This window comes from Apis mellifera, linkage group LG6, assembly GCF_003254395.2.
Source record: "Apis mellifera strain DH4 linkage group LG6, Amel_HAv3.1, whole genome shotgun sequence".
Classification (NCBI taxonomy): domain Eukaryota; kingdom Metazoa; phylum Arthropoda; class Insecta; order Hymenoptera; family Apidae; genus Apis; species Apis mellifera.
In genome coordinates, this window is record NC_037643.1 from 16253097 (window position 1) to 16271722 (window position 18626).

General features: G+C 20.9%; 6 protein-coding genes and 1 non-coding gene across 10 annotated transcripts; 4 read left to right on the forward strand and 3 right to left on the reverse strand.

Annotated features, from left to right (window-relative positions):
• Window positions 1-170: 170 nt before the first annotated feature.
• On the forward strand, window positions 171-3063 carry LOC724480 (asparagine synthetase [glutamine-hydrolyzing]). 2 transcript variants are annotated; one of them, XM_026441347.1, is made up of 10 exons: window positions 171-357; window positions 484-629; window positions 714-839; window positions 917-1153; window positions 1219-1393; window positions 1475-1704; window positions 1773-1900; window positions 2051-2340; window positions 2418-2652; window positions 2741-3063. In XM_026441347.1, exons 2-10 carry the CDS (start codon window positions 504-506, stop codon window positions 2907-2909), a joined length of 1716 nt encoding a protein of 571 aa, XP_026297132.1. In that variant the 5' UTR covers window positions 171-357; window positions 484-503; the 3' UTR covers window positions 2910-3063. The 2 variants fall into 2 exon arrangements, with proteins under 2 accessions (XP_026297132.1, XP_026297133.1); XM_026441348.1 differs by having other exon boundaries at window positions 737-839.
• A 109-nt stretch (window positions 3064-3172) lies between these two features.
• TRNAR-CCU lies at window positions 3173-3245 on the reverse strand. Its single transcript has one exon. It is a non-coding gene; the product is annotated as a tRNA-Arg (tRNA).
• A 161-nt stretch (window positions 3246-3406) lies between these two features.
• Window positions 3407-6164, forward strand: LOC552496 (polypeptide N-acetylgalactosaminyltransferase 35A). Its single transcript, XM_006570922.3, has 7 exons — window positions 3407-3545; window positions 3688-4036; window positions 4184-4865; window positions 4963-5080; window positions 5145-5633; window positions 5727-5858; window positions 5935-6164. The coding sequence occupies exons 2-7, from the start codon at window positions 3688-3690 to the stop codon at window positions 6094-6096; spliced, it is 1932 nt and encodes a 643-aa protein (XP_006570985.1). The 5' UTR covers window positions 3407-3545; the 3' UTR covers window positions 6097-6164.
• A 1024-nt stretch (window positions 6165-7188) lies between these two features.
• Window positions 7189-8858, forward strand: LOC412199 (transcriptional adapter 1). 2 transcript variants are annotated; one of them, XM_395661.7, is made up of 5 exons: window positions 7189-7345; window positions 7553-7589; window positions 7683-7892; window positions 7983-8495; window positions 8582-8858. In XM_395661.7, exons 1-5 carry the CDS (start codon window positions 7275-7277, stop codon window positions 8711-8713), a joined length of 963 nt encoding a protein of 320 aa, XP_395661.4. In that variant the 5' UTR covers window positions 7189-7274; the 3' UTR covers window positions 8714-8858. The 2 variants fall into 2 exon arrangements, with proteins under 2 accessions (XP_395661.4, XP_016768332.1); XM_016912843.2 differs by having other exon boundaries at window positions 7230-7345; window positions 7584-7589.
• A 245-nt stretch (window positions 8859-9103) lies between these two features.
• LOC552520 (AP-3 complex subunit mu-1) lies at window positions 9104-11471 on the reverse strand. Of its 2 annotated transcripts, XM_624896.6 has the most exons (9): window positions 11207-11471; window positions 10791-10975; window positions 10472-10706; window positions 10223-10382; window positions 10018-10131; window positions 9780-9959; window positions 9546-9704; window positions 9413-9463; window positions 9104-9341 (listed from the first exon to the last, which is right to left on the reverse strand). In XM_624896.6, the coding sequence occupies exons 1-9, from the start codon at window positions 11239-11241 to the stop codon at window positions 9207-9209; spliced, it is 1254 nt and encodes a 417-aa protein (XP_624899.1). In that variant the 5' UTR covers window positions 11242-11471; the 3' UTR covers window positions 9104-9206. The 2 variants fall into 2 exon arrangements, with proteins under 2 accessions (XP_624899.1, XP_026297032.1); XM_026441247.1 differs by lacking the exon at window positions 11207-11471 and having other exon boundaries at window positions 10472-10642; window positions 10791-10955.
• Window positions 11472-11633: 162 nt separating this feature from the next.
• LOC552540 (conserved oligomeric Golgi complex subunit 5) lies at window positions 11634-15425 on the forward strand. The gene is made up of 14 exons (XM_016912842.1): window positions 11634-11676; window positions 11759-11851; window positions 11923-12047; window positions 12229-12448; window positions 12531-12673; window positions 12747-13013; window positions 13134-13254; window positions 13312-13429; window positions 13505-13645; window positions 13796-14176; window positions 14313-14438; window positions 14539-14647; window positions 14717-14938; window positions 15069-15425. Exons 1-14 carry the CDS (start codon window positions 11634-11636, stop codon window positions 15261-15263), a joined length of 2304 nt encoding a protein of 767 aa, XP_016768331.1. The 3' UTR covers window positions 15264-15425.
• LOC100576669 (ankyrin repeat, SAM and basic leucine zipper domain-containing protein 1) lies at window positions 15398-18123 on the reverse strand. The gene is made up of 9 exons (XM_006570920.3): window positions 17895-18123; window positions 17315-17491; window positions 17002-17124; window positions 16811-16931; window positions 16624-16729; window positions 16371-16505; window positions 15968-16314; window positions 15670-15892; window positions 15398-15571 (listed from the first exon to the last, which is right to left on the reverse strand). The coding sequence occupies exons 2-9, from the start codon at window positions 17403-17405 to the stop codon at window positions 15422-15424; spliced, it is 1296 nt and encodes a 431-aa protein (XP_006570983.1). The 5' UTR covers window positions 17406-17491; window positions 17895-18123; the 3' UTR covers window positions 15398-15421.
• Between the last annotated feature and the right edge of the window lie 503 nt (window positions 18124-18626).

Consider the following 18626-nt stretch of genomic DNA (forward strand, 5'->3'; position numbering starts at 1 on the left):
TTTATTTCAATATCTTAAATTTTTATTATGATATTTTTAATAATTTTCTATCTATTATGGAAAAATTATATTAAAATTACAAAAGATAAAATTAAAAAATTAAAAATGAGTTAATATAATAAGATTTGTTATTTTTGATAATAATGAGGTAAAATAAAAAAATAAAATCATCAATTATTCTGAAGTTTATATTTTGTACATTAACATATTGATAACGAAATGTCATAAATATTACATCAGAAAACTGTATGAAATCGTACATATTGTACAATATATATGTACGTGAAATAACCACACACCTGTCCATTTGCTGTTGATATTCACGTTTGCAATTTTACACAATATAATAGTAACAATGTAATATATTCTTTATTATTTGTAATATCTTAATCTAATATTTATTTAAGAAATACTTTAACTTTTCATGTATAGTAAATTAATATAATTAATTAATTAAATAAATTAATTTATAATTTTTTATAGACTAATATATCATAAGTAAAATGTGTGGAATTTGGGCTCTTTTTGGATTAAATGTATCATCCTTAACTAATATTTGCAGTAATTTTGAAAAAATTACACACCGTGGTCCAGAAGCATTTAAACTTGAATTTGATTATGCAATTAAGGTATAATTTTATGAAAAAATTTTCAAATAATTATATTTTTATTAATACGCTATATAAATAAATTTTTATATTGTTCATTTATAGAATGGTTATTTTGGATTTCATAGATTAGCAATTGTGGATAATCTGTATGGTATGCAACCAATGAGACTTCATCAATATCCACATTTATTTTTATTATGTAATGGTGAAATTTATAACTATAAAAAGGTATATTTCTCATTGTTTAAAAATAATTTTAATTTCATTTAATCATTTTACTTATTATAACAAATTGAAATTTATAGCTTGGTCTAGAATATGGATTTACATATACCACTCAATGTGATGTCGAGGTGATAATTCATTTATATGCACATCTTGGTATTGAAAATGTGACCAGGATGCTTGATGGAGTTTTTGCATTTTGTTTAATGGATATTAAAAATAAAAGAATTCTTATAGGTAGAGATCCTTATGGTATTAGGCCACTTTTCAAATTAAGTTCTGATGATGGACAATTAGCAATTTGTTCAGAAAGCAAGGTATCAAATTAAATGATTTATTTTTATATAAAATAAATGTATATAATATTGAAATTTTTATTTAGGGACTTATAGAAATAATTAAATTAATAACTTCAAAATTAACATTAAAACCATTTCCACCAGGACATTATGAAAAATATGAAATTTTAAATGATGGTAGAACAAAATTATTAAAAAGTGTAAACTATTATCAACCTGGAGACAAACCTTGTTTTCAAGCTTTTGTTCCTTATAATGGTTTGTTGAAAATATACTTATTATATATATAATATTTATAAGTCTTAAATGAATGAAATAATGTAATAAATTATATTTCAGATTTGATTAATACAGATATACATGGAAATATAAGAAAATTACTTTCAATTGCTGTTCAGAAAAGATTAATGTCTGATAGAGAAATTGGTTGTTTATTATCAGGAGGCTTGGATTCAAGTTTAATTGCTGCTTTACTTGTAAAACATGCAAAAGATGCAAATTTATCATATAAAATAAAAAGTTTTGCAATTGGTATGGGAGATAGTCCAGATATTATTGCAGCTAGACAGGTTAAATAATAGTTTTATATTATGGTCCAATATTTTTATTAATAATTAAATATAATGATATTCATTAGGTTGCAGAATATATAGGAACTGAACATCATGAAATAATCTTTTTTGAAAATGATGTAATTGATATTTTAGACAAACTTATTTATCAATTAGAGACTTGTGATATTACTACAATTCGAGCCTCTATTGGGTAAATTATATTTTACTAATGAAATATTTTATAATTATAATAATTTTATAAATAATAATTAACGTAATAAATTTTATAAATAAATAATAATTAATAATTGTAAATATTAATATAATATAATTGTAGTAAATATTAATTTTATTTTCACAGTATGTATCTTGTCTCAAGATATATCAAACAGAATACAGCAACAACTGTGATATTTAGTGGAGAAGGTGCTGATGAATTAGCACAAGGATACATTTATTTTAGAGATGCACCAAATCCAATAGAAGCTCATAATGAATCTGTACGATTATTAAAAGATATATATTTATATGATGGTTTGAGAGCAGATAGAACAACTAGTGCATTTAGTTTAGAATTACGAGTTCCATTTTTAGATATTCAATTCACAAATTATTATTTATCATTGGATGCTGCTTCTAGACAACCTCAAGGTATGATATTATAAAAAAAACTAAAAAAGATTAAGATTAATAAATTAAAATATTAAATATTAATAAATTCAATATAGGAGGAATTGAAAAATATTTATTGAGATCTGCTTTTAATGATACAAATCTTTTACCTTCAAATATATTATGGAGGCATAAAGAAGCTTTTAGCGATGGTGTAACATCAATTAAGAAATCGCTTTTTCATGTTATACACGATATTGTAAATGCTCGTATATCAGATGAAGAATTACAAAAAGCTCATTCGAAATTTCCACATTGTACTCCAAAAACGAAAGAAGCTCTTTATTACAGGTATAATATTTATACATTGTTGTATTAGTTTTATATTTTATAAATTAATATTAAATATTAGTATTTAAAAAATATATTAACATTTTAGAAAAATTTTTGAGAAATATTATGAAGGACAAGCTGAAAGTTTTGTACCATATTTTTGGATGCCACGGTGGATAAAAGGAATTTCTGATCCATCCGCAAGATTTATTATACATTATGCAGCAGATGTAAAAAATAATCAAAAAGAAAATGAAAAGAGATTAAAAGTATAAAAACTTATATATATAAATTTGTAATTTGTAATTTATAAAAAAAAAAGTAGAAAAAAGAAAGTAAAAGAAAGTAATTTATAAAAAAAATTGTACATATATTATTTATGTTGTAATACAATAAATATTTTAATAATAAAATATTTGTGTAAATATATGTTTATTTTATTTTTATTAATTCTTATATTGTTATTAGAAATAACATTATTCTAGAATAATAATAAAAAATATAAATATTGTAACAAAAAAAGTAGAACGAATGAATTTACCCCTGGTGGGACTCGAACCCACAATCCCCGGTTTAGGAGACCGATGCCTTATCCATTAGGCCACAGGGGCTGTTGTGTAAATTTTCTTATATCTTTAAATTGTTGTACAAAAAATTAGAAATAATTAAAAAATTATATTAATAAATATATATTATACAAATACTATTTTTTGACAATATTTATATTTATTATTATAAGTATATATATCATAAAATAATAAGAAATCAATAATATAAATATTATTGCTAAATTCCAAGATGGTGACATGTATTTTGTAGTAAAATCACTGTATATTTTTTTTCAATTTTAGAATGCAATTTAATTAAATAGTTGCAATTTAAATTGGATTAACAAAAATATTTTCTGTAAAGTAAGTTGAAATATATGTAATATTTTATTTCTTTTCAAAATTAAGTTTTAATAAAATTAAATATTCATAATAAGTATAGTATAGTTAGAAATGAAAAATATTACATATTTATAAATTCTATTTATTTTTTAAAATTTTATAGATGATGTCAACAAGATATATTTCATTTATATCTGGAATAGTAATAGCCTCGTTAACTTGGACTTTTAGTTTATATCTTTATTCGAGACTATCTCAAAATACTAACACTGTCAATCCAACAATGATAGTGTTAGAAAATTCAAAATTAGGAAAAGAATTCGAATTTTATCGTAAAATATACACTAATAAAGATTTAAGATTACATAATAATTTAATTATTCATCATAATAAAGAAAATGCAATAGATAAAAATATTTATAATTTAAAAGGAAATAACTTTAAAAATAATGACAAAATGTTACAACAATTGAGATCTATATCAGTGAAATCTGCTGTTACATTAGAACAAGGTATATTAAAAAATTAATATTTACTTTAATTTCTCAATATATTATGTTTTAATATTATTATTTATTAAATTTTAATATCAAATATAAATGTTTCTATTAAAATTTTATTTAATTTTAAAAGAATCAATCTAATTTCATTATTTATAGGTTTAGATGAACTGGGAATGATTAAAAATTTGGATGATCAACGAAAACGAGATGAAGGATATAAAAATTACTCTTTTAATATATTAGTGTCAGATAATATTGGATTACATAGAGAATTACCAGATACAAGACACAAATTATGTGAATTACAAAAATATTCTTCTAAGTTATCAAATGCTAGTATTGTTATATGTTTTTATAATGAACATTATATGACACTTTTAAGATCTTTACATTCCATTATTGATAGAACTCCTACAAATCTTTTACATGAAATTATTTTAGTAAATGATTGGAGTGATAGTAAAATTTTACATGAAAAAATTAAAATATATATTGCTAATAATTTTAATGGTAAAGTGAAATATTTTAAAACTGAAAAACGAGAAGGTTTGATTAGAGCAAGAATATTTGGTGCAAGAAAAGCAACAGGAGAGATTTTAATTTTCCTAGATAGTCACATAGAAGTAAATAGGCAATGGATAGAGCCTCTTCTTTCACGAATTGTTTATTCAAAAACTATTACTGCTATGCCAGTTATTGATATTATTAATCCAGATACATTTCAATATACTGGTAGTCCTTTGGTAAGAGGTGGTTTTAATTGGGGATTACATTTTAAATGGGATAATGTACCAATTGGTACATTTGTGCATGATGAAGATTTTGTAAAGCCTATAAAGTAAGAATACATATATATGTATATATATATATATTAGATATATTTAAATTTATAATAATTTTCTGTTATGTACATGTTAGTAATTGTTACTAAATAGATCTCCAACAATGGCTGGAGGTTTGTTTGCAATGAATCGAGAATATTTTACAAAATTAGGAGAATATGATGCTGGTATGGATATCTGGGGTGGTGAAAATCTTGAAATATCATTTAGAGTAAGTTAATAATCATTTAATCATATATTATTTAGTTTAATAATAATAAATATTTTTCTTTTAGATTTGGATGTGTGGAGGAAGTATTGAATTAATACCATGTTCAAGAGTTGGACATGTATTTAGAAAAAGAAGACCATATGGAGCATATGATCAACATGATACAATGTTAAAAAATTCATTACGTGTAGCACATGTTTGGTTGGATGAATATAAAGATTATTTTTTACAAAATATTAAAAAAATTGATTATGGCGATATTACAGAAAGAATAAATTTGCGAAAGAGATTGGCATGTAAAAATTTTGCATGGTACTTAAAAGTAGTATATCCTGAATTAACTTTACCAGATGATAATAAAAATAGATTAAAAGATAAATGGGCAAAAATTGAACAGAAACCAATACAACCTTGGCACTCTAAAAAAAGAAATTATACTGATCAGTATCAGATTAGATTATCTAATTCAACATTATGTATTCAAAGTGAGAAAGATATTAAAACAAAAGGTTCCAAACTTATTTTAGCACCATGTTTAAGAATTAAATCTCAGGTGATTAAATATAAATAATAATATTCTTTAAAATCATTTTTAATTTAAATTGATATTATTGATACATTTTAAAATTTATTTCAATTTTCATAGATGTGGTATGAGACTGATAAAAGAGAATTGGTACTTGGTCAAATGCTTTGTATGGAAGGAGCTGAAAAAATTCCAAAACTTGGAAAATGCCATGAAATGGGAGGCAATCAAGAGTGGCATCATAAAAAAACTGTATTTATGAGTTTCTTGATATTTATAATTAATTTACATATATATTGCATATATTGAATAATCATATCTTGTTTAGAATAATACACCTATATATAATATGGCAGCTGGTACATGCTTGGGAATATTGCGAGGAGCAAAAGGTATTCAAATTATAATGGATTTATGTACTAAATCAAATACAAGTTCAATATCTTGGGATTTGGTACACTTTAAAATTCTTTTAAAAGAAATTAGGTGACATATAAATAAAATAAAATAAATATAGTTATAAAAACAAATTAAAAGAGCAGCTCTCTAGAACAAAAAACAAAACAAAAACAAAATAAAAGTAAGAAAAATTAAATTCATGAATTTTTATGGATATTTGTGATGTAAAGTAAATTATTATAAAAATTTTAGAATTTTTATATTGTTTTTATACTATTTTATATTATAAGAATAAAATGATATATGATTATTAATCAAAATGTATAAAAATAACGAATGAATTTCTTTTTAAAAAATTTTAAATATATTTTTTTAGTTAATTTTAAATATATATTTTTAAAGTAATGCAATGTTCATTATAATTAATACTTTTTAATCAAGAAAAAAAATTAATTTCTTTTAAAGTAATATATATTAAAAATAAATAATATATTATAAAGTATAAGTATTTCTATTTGTATATATTCATACCTTTGTATTCATTTTTTACAAAATAAATAAAATTGTTATATATATATATACATATATTTGTTTTTATTTTATTATATAAATATAATTTATAATTTTGAATATAATATTTATCTATAATAATTTAAATATTTTAATTCAAATTCATACTAAAACATAATAAACATTATAACACATATATAATATGTAATAACCACTATGTTATATGAATCTAAATAATCAATATCAAAAAATTTAAATATAATATAATATAAATATAAGTATCGATATTGAAATTTAAGAAAAAATTTTTTATTTTTATTGATTTTACTTTAATAATTAAATTAATAATTCATACATAAAAATTTTTTTTCACAGTTGGTATTTCAGAATACGAAATATAAAACCCTATAAAATCAGATATCTATTCTGCATATTATCTATGATTAAATGTATAATATATGATATACATATGTGTATAATTATCTTATATATCAATGTAATAATTAGTGTTCAGTGTTTAAAATATATTAAATATATTAATTCTTTTTAAAGAAATTAATTATTATTGAAAGAAAAAAAATAAATTAATTTATATATAATCTATATAAAATTTTATTGAAATACAATGATTAATAGTATAATTAAATTGAAGATATTGTGATAAAAGTAAAAATAAAAAAAATAATAATAATAATATTAAAAGTAAAAAATTATTCAAATCAAAAATATTTGATTATAATATTTGAAACTTATTCAAAAATGACAACTTCAAAAGAATTAAATTTAGCTAGAAAGAGTCTTGTAGCCTCGCTTGGTGAAAATGCAAAAATGTAAAATATATATTTTAAATTTAAAGATGAAATAAAAATTATAAATTTAAAATATTTTAGTTATAAATAAAATATTATAATTCAGAATTTCTAATAATATTATAATTATTTCAATTTCTTATTTATTTATTTTATTATTAATTTTTTATTTATTTAAAAAAATAATAATTTTCAAATATTATCTAAAGAATTTTATTTTGTTGACAGATACTTTGAAAAGATGAAACTTTGGTTTCAGATGAAGGTATTAATGTTATTATAAAACTTAATATTTTAAAATTAATAATATTATTATTATATTATTAACATTATCATTTATTAAATATCATAATTATAGACAACGAAAGAAGAATTTGATTGCGAAGCACGAAATATTATGACAGAAGATCAAGTTCATCTTCATAATGAATTTCTTCTTTGTTTATTTAATAAAGTTAGAGGTTTAGCTGCTGCAACACCTACACGAAAATTAGATCGAGATAAAGCTATAAAAGAAAAAAGATTAAGATTAAAACGTAAATATAAAACTGATAAATCAAATTTTGAGGTATAAAATAATTATTTAATTAATTAATTTTTATATAATTAATGTTGAATAATATAAACTATAATTTTTTTATATCTGTTTTATATTTAGCCTGCAGATATGTATGTTGAAGTCTTAAGTCAAACTTCGTCACCTGTTGGGGATGAGCCTATTGGAGCCAATCGTTCTAGTGCTCAAGAACTTGTTCTGCCAGATAGAACTTTTGTTTTAGCAAGATTAATGTTAGCAGCATGGGAAAATAATATGGATGGAGCAGAAGAAAATACTGCACATATAGTTATTGCAGCTACACAGATTTTTTTAAAAAATATACTTACAGCAATATTTACAAGAAGGAAAGGATATGCTATTAGAGATGGTTCATTTATTTATAATATTGGAGAACCAGTACCTAGTTCATGGAAAAGAAATTCTACTCATATATTAAAATCATCAGATTATACTGCAACAGAAATAATAGATCCTTATGGTCAAGTTCCTATGATAAAACCAAATATTGAAGAAGCAGAACAAGCTACAGCTTTTGCTTATGCATGTTCTCCACAAATTATTCCACCTTCATTAAAACCTGTTAATACAGCTGATTTACAATATACACTAAAGGTAAAAAAAAAATTATAATTATTAAAATTATTTAAATGTATGATATTAAATATTTTATAGTTTTAATATCTTTTTATTTTATATAGATCTATAAAAATCTTGTTAGCAATCATACTATATATGCAACTAATATGGAACGTTTATTTACATATTCTACACATCCAACATGGGAAGATCTTGAAGCTAAGAAATTATCATGTCATCAATATATAATATAAATAAGTTGTTTTTCTTAAATAAATAGATTACATTTTAAAATAATTATTTAAAATATATATAAATTAAAGATTTAGATTTATAATATTTTTTAATAAAATATACTTTGTTAATAAAATGAATTGTAAATTAATTTAAAATATATAATTATATCTTTTTAATATTTTTTCTTTTCACAAATTTTATGTTATTTTCTTAACTGTAAACTGTATTTTTTTATTATTTTATTATTAACATAATATACTATGAATTGAAAAATATAATTAATTATATTTATATTTAATAATATATTTATCTAGATATTTACAAAAATGTATATAATATATAATAGAATATATATATTATATATAATAGAAATTTATTATATTATATTAATATGAATGAAAATCGAATTTGTTTTATATGGTTTTATTTTCAATTATTTATATTCTTATAAAGTTTAAAATACGTATTTAGTCTTAAGATGATATGAGAAATTTTCCACATTATTTTTATTTACATTCTAATTTGAAATTTTCCAGCTTTAGTAATATATTTAACACCTTTGAATGGTTTATATTTTTCTCCATACATATCTAATCGATTAACTTTTAAACCAGAGACTGCCAATTGGTTGATTGTAAAATGAACCTAAAATAAAATAATTTTTTAACTTTATCTATGTAATAATAATGTAAAATATCCATATGAAATATCCATACATTAATGGCAGGATTAGATTCCATAGTACTGGCAGAATTTTGAACAGTAATCTAAAAAATTATTTTTTTGTAATTTCTGCTTATTTTTTTTTAAATTTTAAAAGATTAACTTGTAATTTTATCATTATTATACCGAGCCTCTTAAATTAGGTAGTTTAGAAACATCTATTCTTCCAATATCCCATAATAGTATTTTGCTAACAGGGTCAAATGAATATTTTCCTTGGTTTGGAGTCAATGTACAATTTAAAACTATTTTTGGCATAGGAATTTCTAATGTTACATTTTCTACCTAAAATATACGTAATGTCTTAAATTTATATTAATTTTCATATTTTAACATAGAAATAAAACATGATATATATACAGTTCTGCCAATGGTTTGTTTTGGTCCAACAGTTATATCTAATCTGCCACCTCCTAATTCTTTGAGGCTTATATTATGCCTTACATATATTGGAATTGCCACAATACTTTGTGATCCTATATGATAAGAAAGAAGACGAAAATTACCATCTGGTGGAATAAAAGAAAGTATTCGTTCAGACTGGAAAAAAAATATTTTGTTAATAAATTAATATGTTTAAATATTTACTTATTCTTACCTCCCATCGTTTGAATCTAACACAAGGATGAAAACTAACATCATCAAATAATCTAGGATTCATGAAAGAAAGTGTTAAATCTGGCATACCACTTAATTTTATACAACAGTCAATCTATAATTTAAACAATATATTGCAAATATTTTTATCAATATAATTCTTATCATATCTTATTAATATTAATAACATTATACAAAAAACATACATAGCCTTGAATTTCTGCAAATACAGTTGCACCAGTTCTATCAATAATAGCATCAACTTCTTCCACAACATCAAAATATGCTTCATTATTTGTATATTTAACACCAGTACGTCTCCATGGAACATTAGATAATTGTCCACTTGGTAATGTTGCACTAACACTATATATTTATATATATAAATATATATATAGAATTAAATATAATTTATAATCTTTATATTTTCATTCAAATATACTTAATTAACATACTTAGATTTTCCTGTAACAGTATTTGCAATAGTTCTTAATATATTTGGTGGTTTAATAAGTTCTTTCAAAATATTAGATTCTGTGGCTAATGGAAAGCCATTGTCCAACATTTCATCCAATAATTCATAGACAACCACATAATTTTCTTTTATAATAGTTTCTGTACATTCACTAAAATAATCTTCAAAAGTATCTACTACTCTATGTAAAAATTCTATTACAAATAATGGTGGAACTAATACAAAAATGTGAAATAAAAATAATATTTAGAATAGAATTTGTAATTAATATAATTTATCATTTACATTTTAATAAATACCTTCTGTCATACATACTGCAACAAAAAACATATTACAACGATATATACTAATAAGATAATGATGAGGTGTAGCTATTACAGGTGGTGTATCTTCAGGAGATAAAACTCTTCTTTGTTGATCAAAAAAATAGTCACATAATGATCGTGCCACTGCACTTTTCCAATGCTTTTCCATAAAAACATCTCTAAGAATAATATTAATAAATATTATTAATATTTAATTTTATTTAAATTAGAATTAAAAATATTAAAATAAAAAATTAAAAATATAAAATATTTCTTAAATATGAATAAAAACTTTAGATGTTATACAATAAACATATATTATATATTATGACAAAATCATATGCAGACATTTAACCAAATACCTATTAAATATTAAATATACATTTTTTTTTTTTTTGATTCATACTTACCCTGATGAATTAATAATAAAAAGACTATGTATCATTTTTTATAAGAAAGTATTTTACACAAACCAATATTTAAAATTATTTTTCACTTTATTTTGATATTCTACATATACTTGACATATGGTTCTGTATTTACAAATTAATACTAACACTCGTGCATCATGAACCTACATTTATAAGCTGCAAGCTGCATGTAACGAAAAAGATAACTAAATACAGAGAAAGATATTTTTATCAGTGAAATCTTAGCGTAAAATAAGCATGAATAATAAAATACATAATAATCAATTAGTATAATAAATAAATATAACGTTTATAAATTAATTAAAAATAAACTAATTATAATTTTTAATTATAATATAAAATTTGGTTACGTATCATTAATTATCTTTCATTTTAAATTTGTACTTTCGTTATTATTAATTCGATAATGGAAGAAATTACAAGGAATTGGAAAGATATAGAAAACGATGGTAATTTATTATACATATGTTATATATTATTTATATGTCACTCGTTTAATTATAATATTCTTTTAAATTAATATTTTTTCAGATTTTTTTAAACAATTTTTTAATGATGAATCCAAGAAAAATGATATTAATCAAATACTATCAGTAGCACAACAAATAAATAAATTAGGACAAGGTAAGTAAAAAAATTATCTCCCATACAGTGTTATAATATATATAATATTACAATATATTTTTTTGCCATAGCTATTGAAATCTTGAACACAGAATTACAAAAGCAAGTATTAGCCAATCATGAAGATTTATTATCACAAGCAACTTGGGTAGAAAAATTAGAAAGTGTGCTTTCAATAATGCAGTTACATGTTCAGGTATACAAATAATATAAATGCATTCTTAAATATGAAAAAAAATATAAATTATTTTGAATGAAAAATATATTTTATTTAATTATTATTAGTTATTATACATATATTTATTATATAGATTTATTATATATATATTATATTTGATATAGATACTAATAAAAATTAATAAACATTTATATTTTAGAGTCTTTTGTCAGCTGTAGAACGTTTACGTGGAAAAATTATTGACCCTTTTAATAGAATTGAGACTCAAACAGTTGTCTTAGCAAGACTTCATGAAACTTCTGATTTGTTACGAAGAGTAGCCAGAATGCAACATTTATCAAAACGTTTATGTTCTCAAATGACAAATAACATGCAAGGTCCAGATATTATAAAAGCTGCAAATAGTCTTCATGAACTTGGTATTAATTTATTTTAATTTTTATTTCATGACATTGCAAAATATATTGTTTTTAAGAGAAATATAATAATTTGAACTTATAGAACATTTGATGATGGATACAGATTTAAATGGATTAGATGTAATTGCTGATGATCAACAAGTTGTAAAATCTCATAGAACAACAGTACAGAGAATAGCAACTCATACTTTATCTCAAGGATTACAAACCATGGATAGAACTAAAGTATATAAGCATATATTTTATATTAATTAGATATTATCTTTTATAATTATTAATTATAATTTACAACAAATAGGTTAGTACAGCTGTACAAGTATTTCAAAATCTGAGAATTGTAAATGGAGCTATAGATAATGTTATAGATACTGCCTTATCTGAAATTGAAAAAATTGCTACAGAATCATTAGATGTAACTTTAACAACAAATCAAGATCTTGGAAAAAGAGCAGCACCTGGACGAGCTGCTATTCCTTCTCCAGGATCTTCTGGAAATTTACGTACTCGAATTTGGGAAAATCTTGAAAGATTTTTTCAAGATACTCTTTACACACATTGTTTACAAGTAATTAATAAACACTTATTTTACGTTTTCTTGAATTCTACTTGATTATAAAGAATATTATATTTTCATTTGTATTGTTACAGTGCATTATCAGTTGTATTATATATATTATTATTTTAGATTGAATTATTACAAAGAATACTGTTAGAACATCATACAAAGGAATTAGATGAATTATCACAAAAATTTTGGAATAGTGTGAATTGTCTACTTTCAAAAGTATTAATTGAACGTACACAAGGTAAATATTGATTATATTAACTTTTTAATAAAAAATTTATCTTGTTTATACTTTAAGGATCATCATTCGTAAAACAAGCATTAGAAGGCGAATATCCAAAATTTTTAAGAATATTTCTTGATTTAAGAAAACGTTTAAAAGAACGATCACAGAGTATTGGTATTTACAAAATTAAGTAAATAAAAATATTTAATTAGATTTATTATTTAACTTATTTTATGTAATACAAATAATATATTTATATTTTTAGTCATGATATATTATTACCATTTGAAAATGCATATTTATCTCGATCAGTATCACGTTTACTAGATCCAGTACACACTATGTTTTCTGGAGAAGGATTGCCAACACAAGATGAAATTGATGGTCTTATACGAACAATAACAAAGTAACTTAAAATAATACATACATATATTCAGATTCAATTATAATTTAACTTAATAGATAATCACACTTTGTAATTATTATAATTATATTATATTATATCAATATTAATATCAATAATATTAATATCAATATTAATATAACTTTATTACAGTGAATTAAGTGTGTCATTGGTTGATGATGGTCTTTCAACAGTAGTTGCTCGTAATGTAGGAAAAGCTATAAGATTGTTTTGCTTAAAATGTGAACAAGGATTACTTGTGGGTGGAGAAGCTAGTCAAGTAATCGATTCTCCAACCACTGTTCAGCAGACAAATGTATCTCTTGCAAATCTACTTTATTATCTTTCTAGTCAAATAACTCGTGTAATAGCAAATTTATCTGGTCTCCCATCTGAAGGAAGTTCAATAATTTCTGTAGCTCTTAAAGAAATAGATTTATTAACAAAAAATATATTATCGCCATTATTGGCTTCTATTAATGATGCGATTGAAAGTATTATTTTAACTATGCATGATGATGCAGAATTTCGAGAGTAAGTGAATATATTATTATTTCAAAAAAAATTTTGAAATAATTAATTAATGATTAATTTAAAATTAATAATTAATTTAAATATGTATAATATTATACATATATAACAGAAATATATATATATTTTTTTTATACAGTCCAAGTAGCCCATTAGGCAAGGAAATTAATTGCTCGCTCTATATGCGTGAATTGCAAGGATTTATTTTACGTTCTGTAAATACATTTCTTATTCCATATAAAAATCAAACAGTAGTTGCTGAATGGTAATTAAAAAGATTATTATATTATTAATAATTAATATTATATAATTATATTATTATATTATATTATATTCTAAATGTAATAAAAAAATTGTTTTTTTAGTTGTAAATCTGTTGCTTCGCGTTGTATTGAACTTTTTGTAAGACATGCTTGTTTATTAAGACCATTAACTGATTTTGGAAAAGCTAAACTCATTATTGATTTTAGTCAGGTATGTTAAAATATATAAAATATTGAAATTATATATTATATTTAAATTTTTTTATTTTTTTATTTTTAGATAGAAGTAGCTGTTGCTTTATTATGTAGAGGAGGGCAATTAGGATCATCAGAACAACAACAATATAGAACATTGCGAGCATTAAAAGCATTGCTTCCACTTAATGCTGATGAAATTGTACAAAAGGTTTTAGAAGGAGAAGGAGATTGTGGCGTACCTCCTTCCCTTGTTCTTTTACATTTATTTTCTATTGCTCCATCTGAATTAGAATCTCCACATCAGGTATGAGAATATATATATATATATATATATATATATATATATATATATTTTTATTATTAATTTTTAATGAATTATCTTAAATTTGTGATGTTTTTAATCATTATTAATTCATTGATTGTTATTAATATAGAGTACAGGTTGGTCTGTAAGCCGTTTATCTCAGTGGATGGATAAGCATCCAAATGAAAGAGATCGATTAGCTTTTTGTAGTGGATCGTTGGAACGTTATCAATTAACAGTTAGACAACAGAATCTTCCAACATTCCATCCATTATTTCCATTAATGAAAAAATTAGTTAATTTAAATGAACATCAAAATTTGTGAAATTTATATTACATAAAAAATACATGTATGTATTTTAATAACTATTTTCTATATTCATAAAAAATAATATTACTTATAAATAATTTATTAGTGAAATTGAAAAAAAAAATACTAAAAAAAATTATATATAAAAATTCTAAATAAATACAATTGTATTTTCAATAACGTATTAATTTTTGAATGCAAATTGTTTTAGATACATAAATTCCTATAATTAATGTAATGCTTAAAAATATAGGCCAATTTATTTTATATTTTTTTGGACCAATATATGCTGCTGGCATACCAATATCATTTTTTTCTTGAATCTAAATTAATAAAATATATATAAAATATTAATAAAATATAAATGTTATCATTTATTTTGAATTAAGATATTATTAAATAGTATTTTATAATACCTTACCTTTTTAGAAAGTATTTTCACTTGTACAAGTTCTTTTTTTAAAGAATTAAGAGTTTTTTGAGTCTTTTTAAGTTCTTGCTTGTAATTAAATATTTGTTCTTTAGTTAAATATATTTTTTCATTATTTGCTTTTAATAAACTGTTTTTAATATACTGAAAACTAGAACCAATAATAGCAATTTGTTTAGATACTATACCTAATGAAATTACACCATCATATAATCTGAAAAATATACAAAATATACAATCAAATTTTTATTATTAAATTTTTAAAATTATAATGAAGTAAATAACGTACGTATAAGGTAACGATTTATTGATAATACCAATACTTTGTATACTCCATTTTTTCCTATGAAATTTATGAAGACATTCCATAAATTGAATTCTATGTACTTTAATATCCATTCCTAAATGATATAAGTCATTTTCAGTTAACATTAAAAATTCTGTAAGTTTTATTCCTTGAAAAATATAAGTATATTGTTCTAAACCCATTCCATGTAAAATTGTAAATATATCAAAATCTACAGTTTGATTGTTTATGTTAATTAACGATGGAAACATATCTTTCCAATTACACATTTTAGATATTTGATAAGTAGGTATTGTTTCTGCTTCATCAAAGTTCAATAATGATGATATCTATAATAATATTTTATAAAAATATTGCATTAATAAGATATCATATTTTAACTTACTTTATCATATCCTTTCATAGAAGCTATATCATTTGCAGTTAAATCATTGAAGTCAGTTAATGTGATATCTGCTCCATTCTCTATTAATATTTTGACTATTTCTGGTTTATTAGCTATTGTTGCATACATCAATGCCTATAAAAAAATAATTTATATTTTTAATTTATATTATAATTTTATTGTTATATTGTTATATTATAATGTAATATTGTTATAATTATAAAAGATTGCTATGATTGCTAAAAGAATTTACAGTTTGTTTTCTATTGTCATATGCATTAATATTTTTTACATATTTAATTAATTCTATTACAAATTTTAATTCTTGTGACATACAAGCATACATTAAAGGTGTTTGTCTGTAAAATATTAAATAATTATAAAAATAATTAAAATATCAATAATATAATTGTCTGGAAAATGTAAGATATAAACAATACCTTTGTTTATTACTTGCATTTACATTAGCACCTGCTTCAATTAATATTGTTAAACATTTTATACGTTGCTCTATTGTTTCTTTATTAGAACTGCATAATGCCATTAATGGTGTATAACCATCTAAAATTTTATATTATTATTACATCATATGAAGTAATAAAAAACGTATTCAAATTGAAAATATAAAAACCTTTATGCATATTGACATCAGCCTTATTGTTTACAAGATATTTAATAACGTCTAATTGTGCACTAGATGTAGCATATAAAAGTGGAGTCCATCCATTGTATAAAAATTTATTTATATCATATGCTATATATAATTGCATAAAATTATTTTAAAAATATATTCAAAATATATTAAAAATATATTTCAAATTAAAATATTTTAAATTATAATAATATTTATATATATATAATATTTAATTGTAATATTTAAAATATTATCTTAAAATTTATAATAAAATAATATAATTTATATAATTAATATAAAAAATAATTACATTCAAGATATTCATTAATAATTTCTAATTGACCCATTGTACATGCATTCATTATACGATATTCAATAACTTGTTCCTCATCAATATCCATATTTTTATATTGATGAAATATTTCGTTTTTCAATACTTTTAAACTTTTTTGTATATAAATATAATTGTTTCTATGTAATACAAAATCTAAAATATTAAATACTTTGGTATTAAATAAAATTTTATTTCAGATTAACACAATATTAATTATTGTTATAGACAAATATTAAAATACTGATTAAAATTTATATATTTCTTCAGAAAATAAAAAATCACTTTTAATTTTGTTATCAAAAATTTAAATAATTTTTATACGTTATTTATTATTTTATTAATACTATAATGATATATAATTATAATATTATAATATATAAGGTTATATATTTTTAATTTAACCATTCAGTCTTAATTATATGTTCAAAAATGATTTAAATTTTATGTGCATGAAATATCATTAAATATAAAATATATTATTATTGATAATATAAAGGAATTCTAGATTTGGTTGATTTCAATAGATTTAATATTCAAAAAAAAAAACGCTCTTTACATTGTCAAAAGTATCACATCTCTAGATAACATTGAATATTTATGTAAATAAATGTATTTCGATTCTATTTGATCTTGTGGTTCTTTGATATTCAATTTAACAACAATACTATATATAATTTATATTAATTCAGTTTAATTTTTAATATATGATGAAAATAAATTTAAAAACAGAATTCGAATTTTTACTATGTTTATATTGTGATTTCCCCCGATTCGATGAAATATTTGTTTATCATAAAAAATAAATGAAAAAATTATAATACAATACAATATATATAATATATAATTTGACAAAATGTATTACATATTTATATTAATTAGCTGATTTTTTTATATTATTTATGTCTAGCATAATTATTTAATGATACAATTATTAATAATCTAAAATAAAAATTTTTAAATATATAATTTACTATTATATTTTAAATTACACAGTATATAAATTACACAGAAGATAAATATATTTTCATGAAAATAAGTAATTGAATTTTATTACTATTCTTAAATTTTAAAAATGAAAAATATATATATAATATATAAATATTTTATATAAATATATAAATAGCTATAATAATATCTAAATAATAATATCTAAATTAATTAATTTTATAATAAATTTTGTAAGTTTATTAGTAAGAAGTGATTAATTATTCAAAAAATATCATATAAATAAACATAGCATTAAATAAATAAATATATCAAAATTTAAGAAAATAATAAAATAAATTTT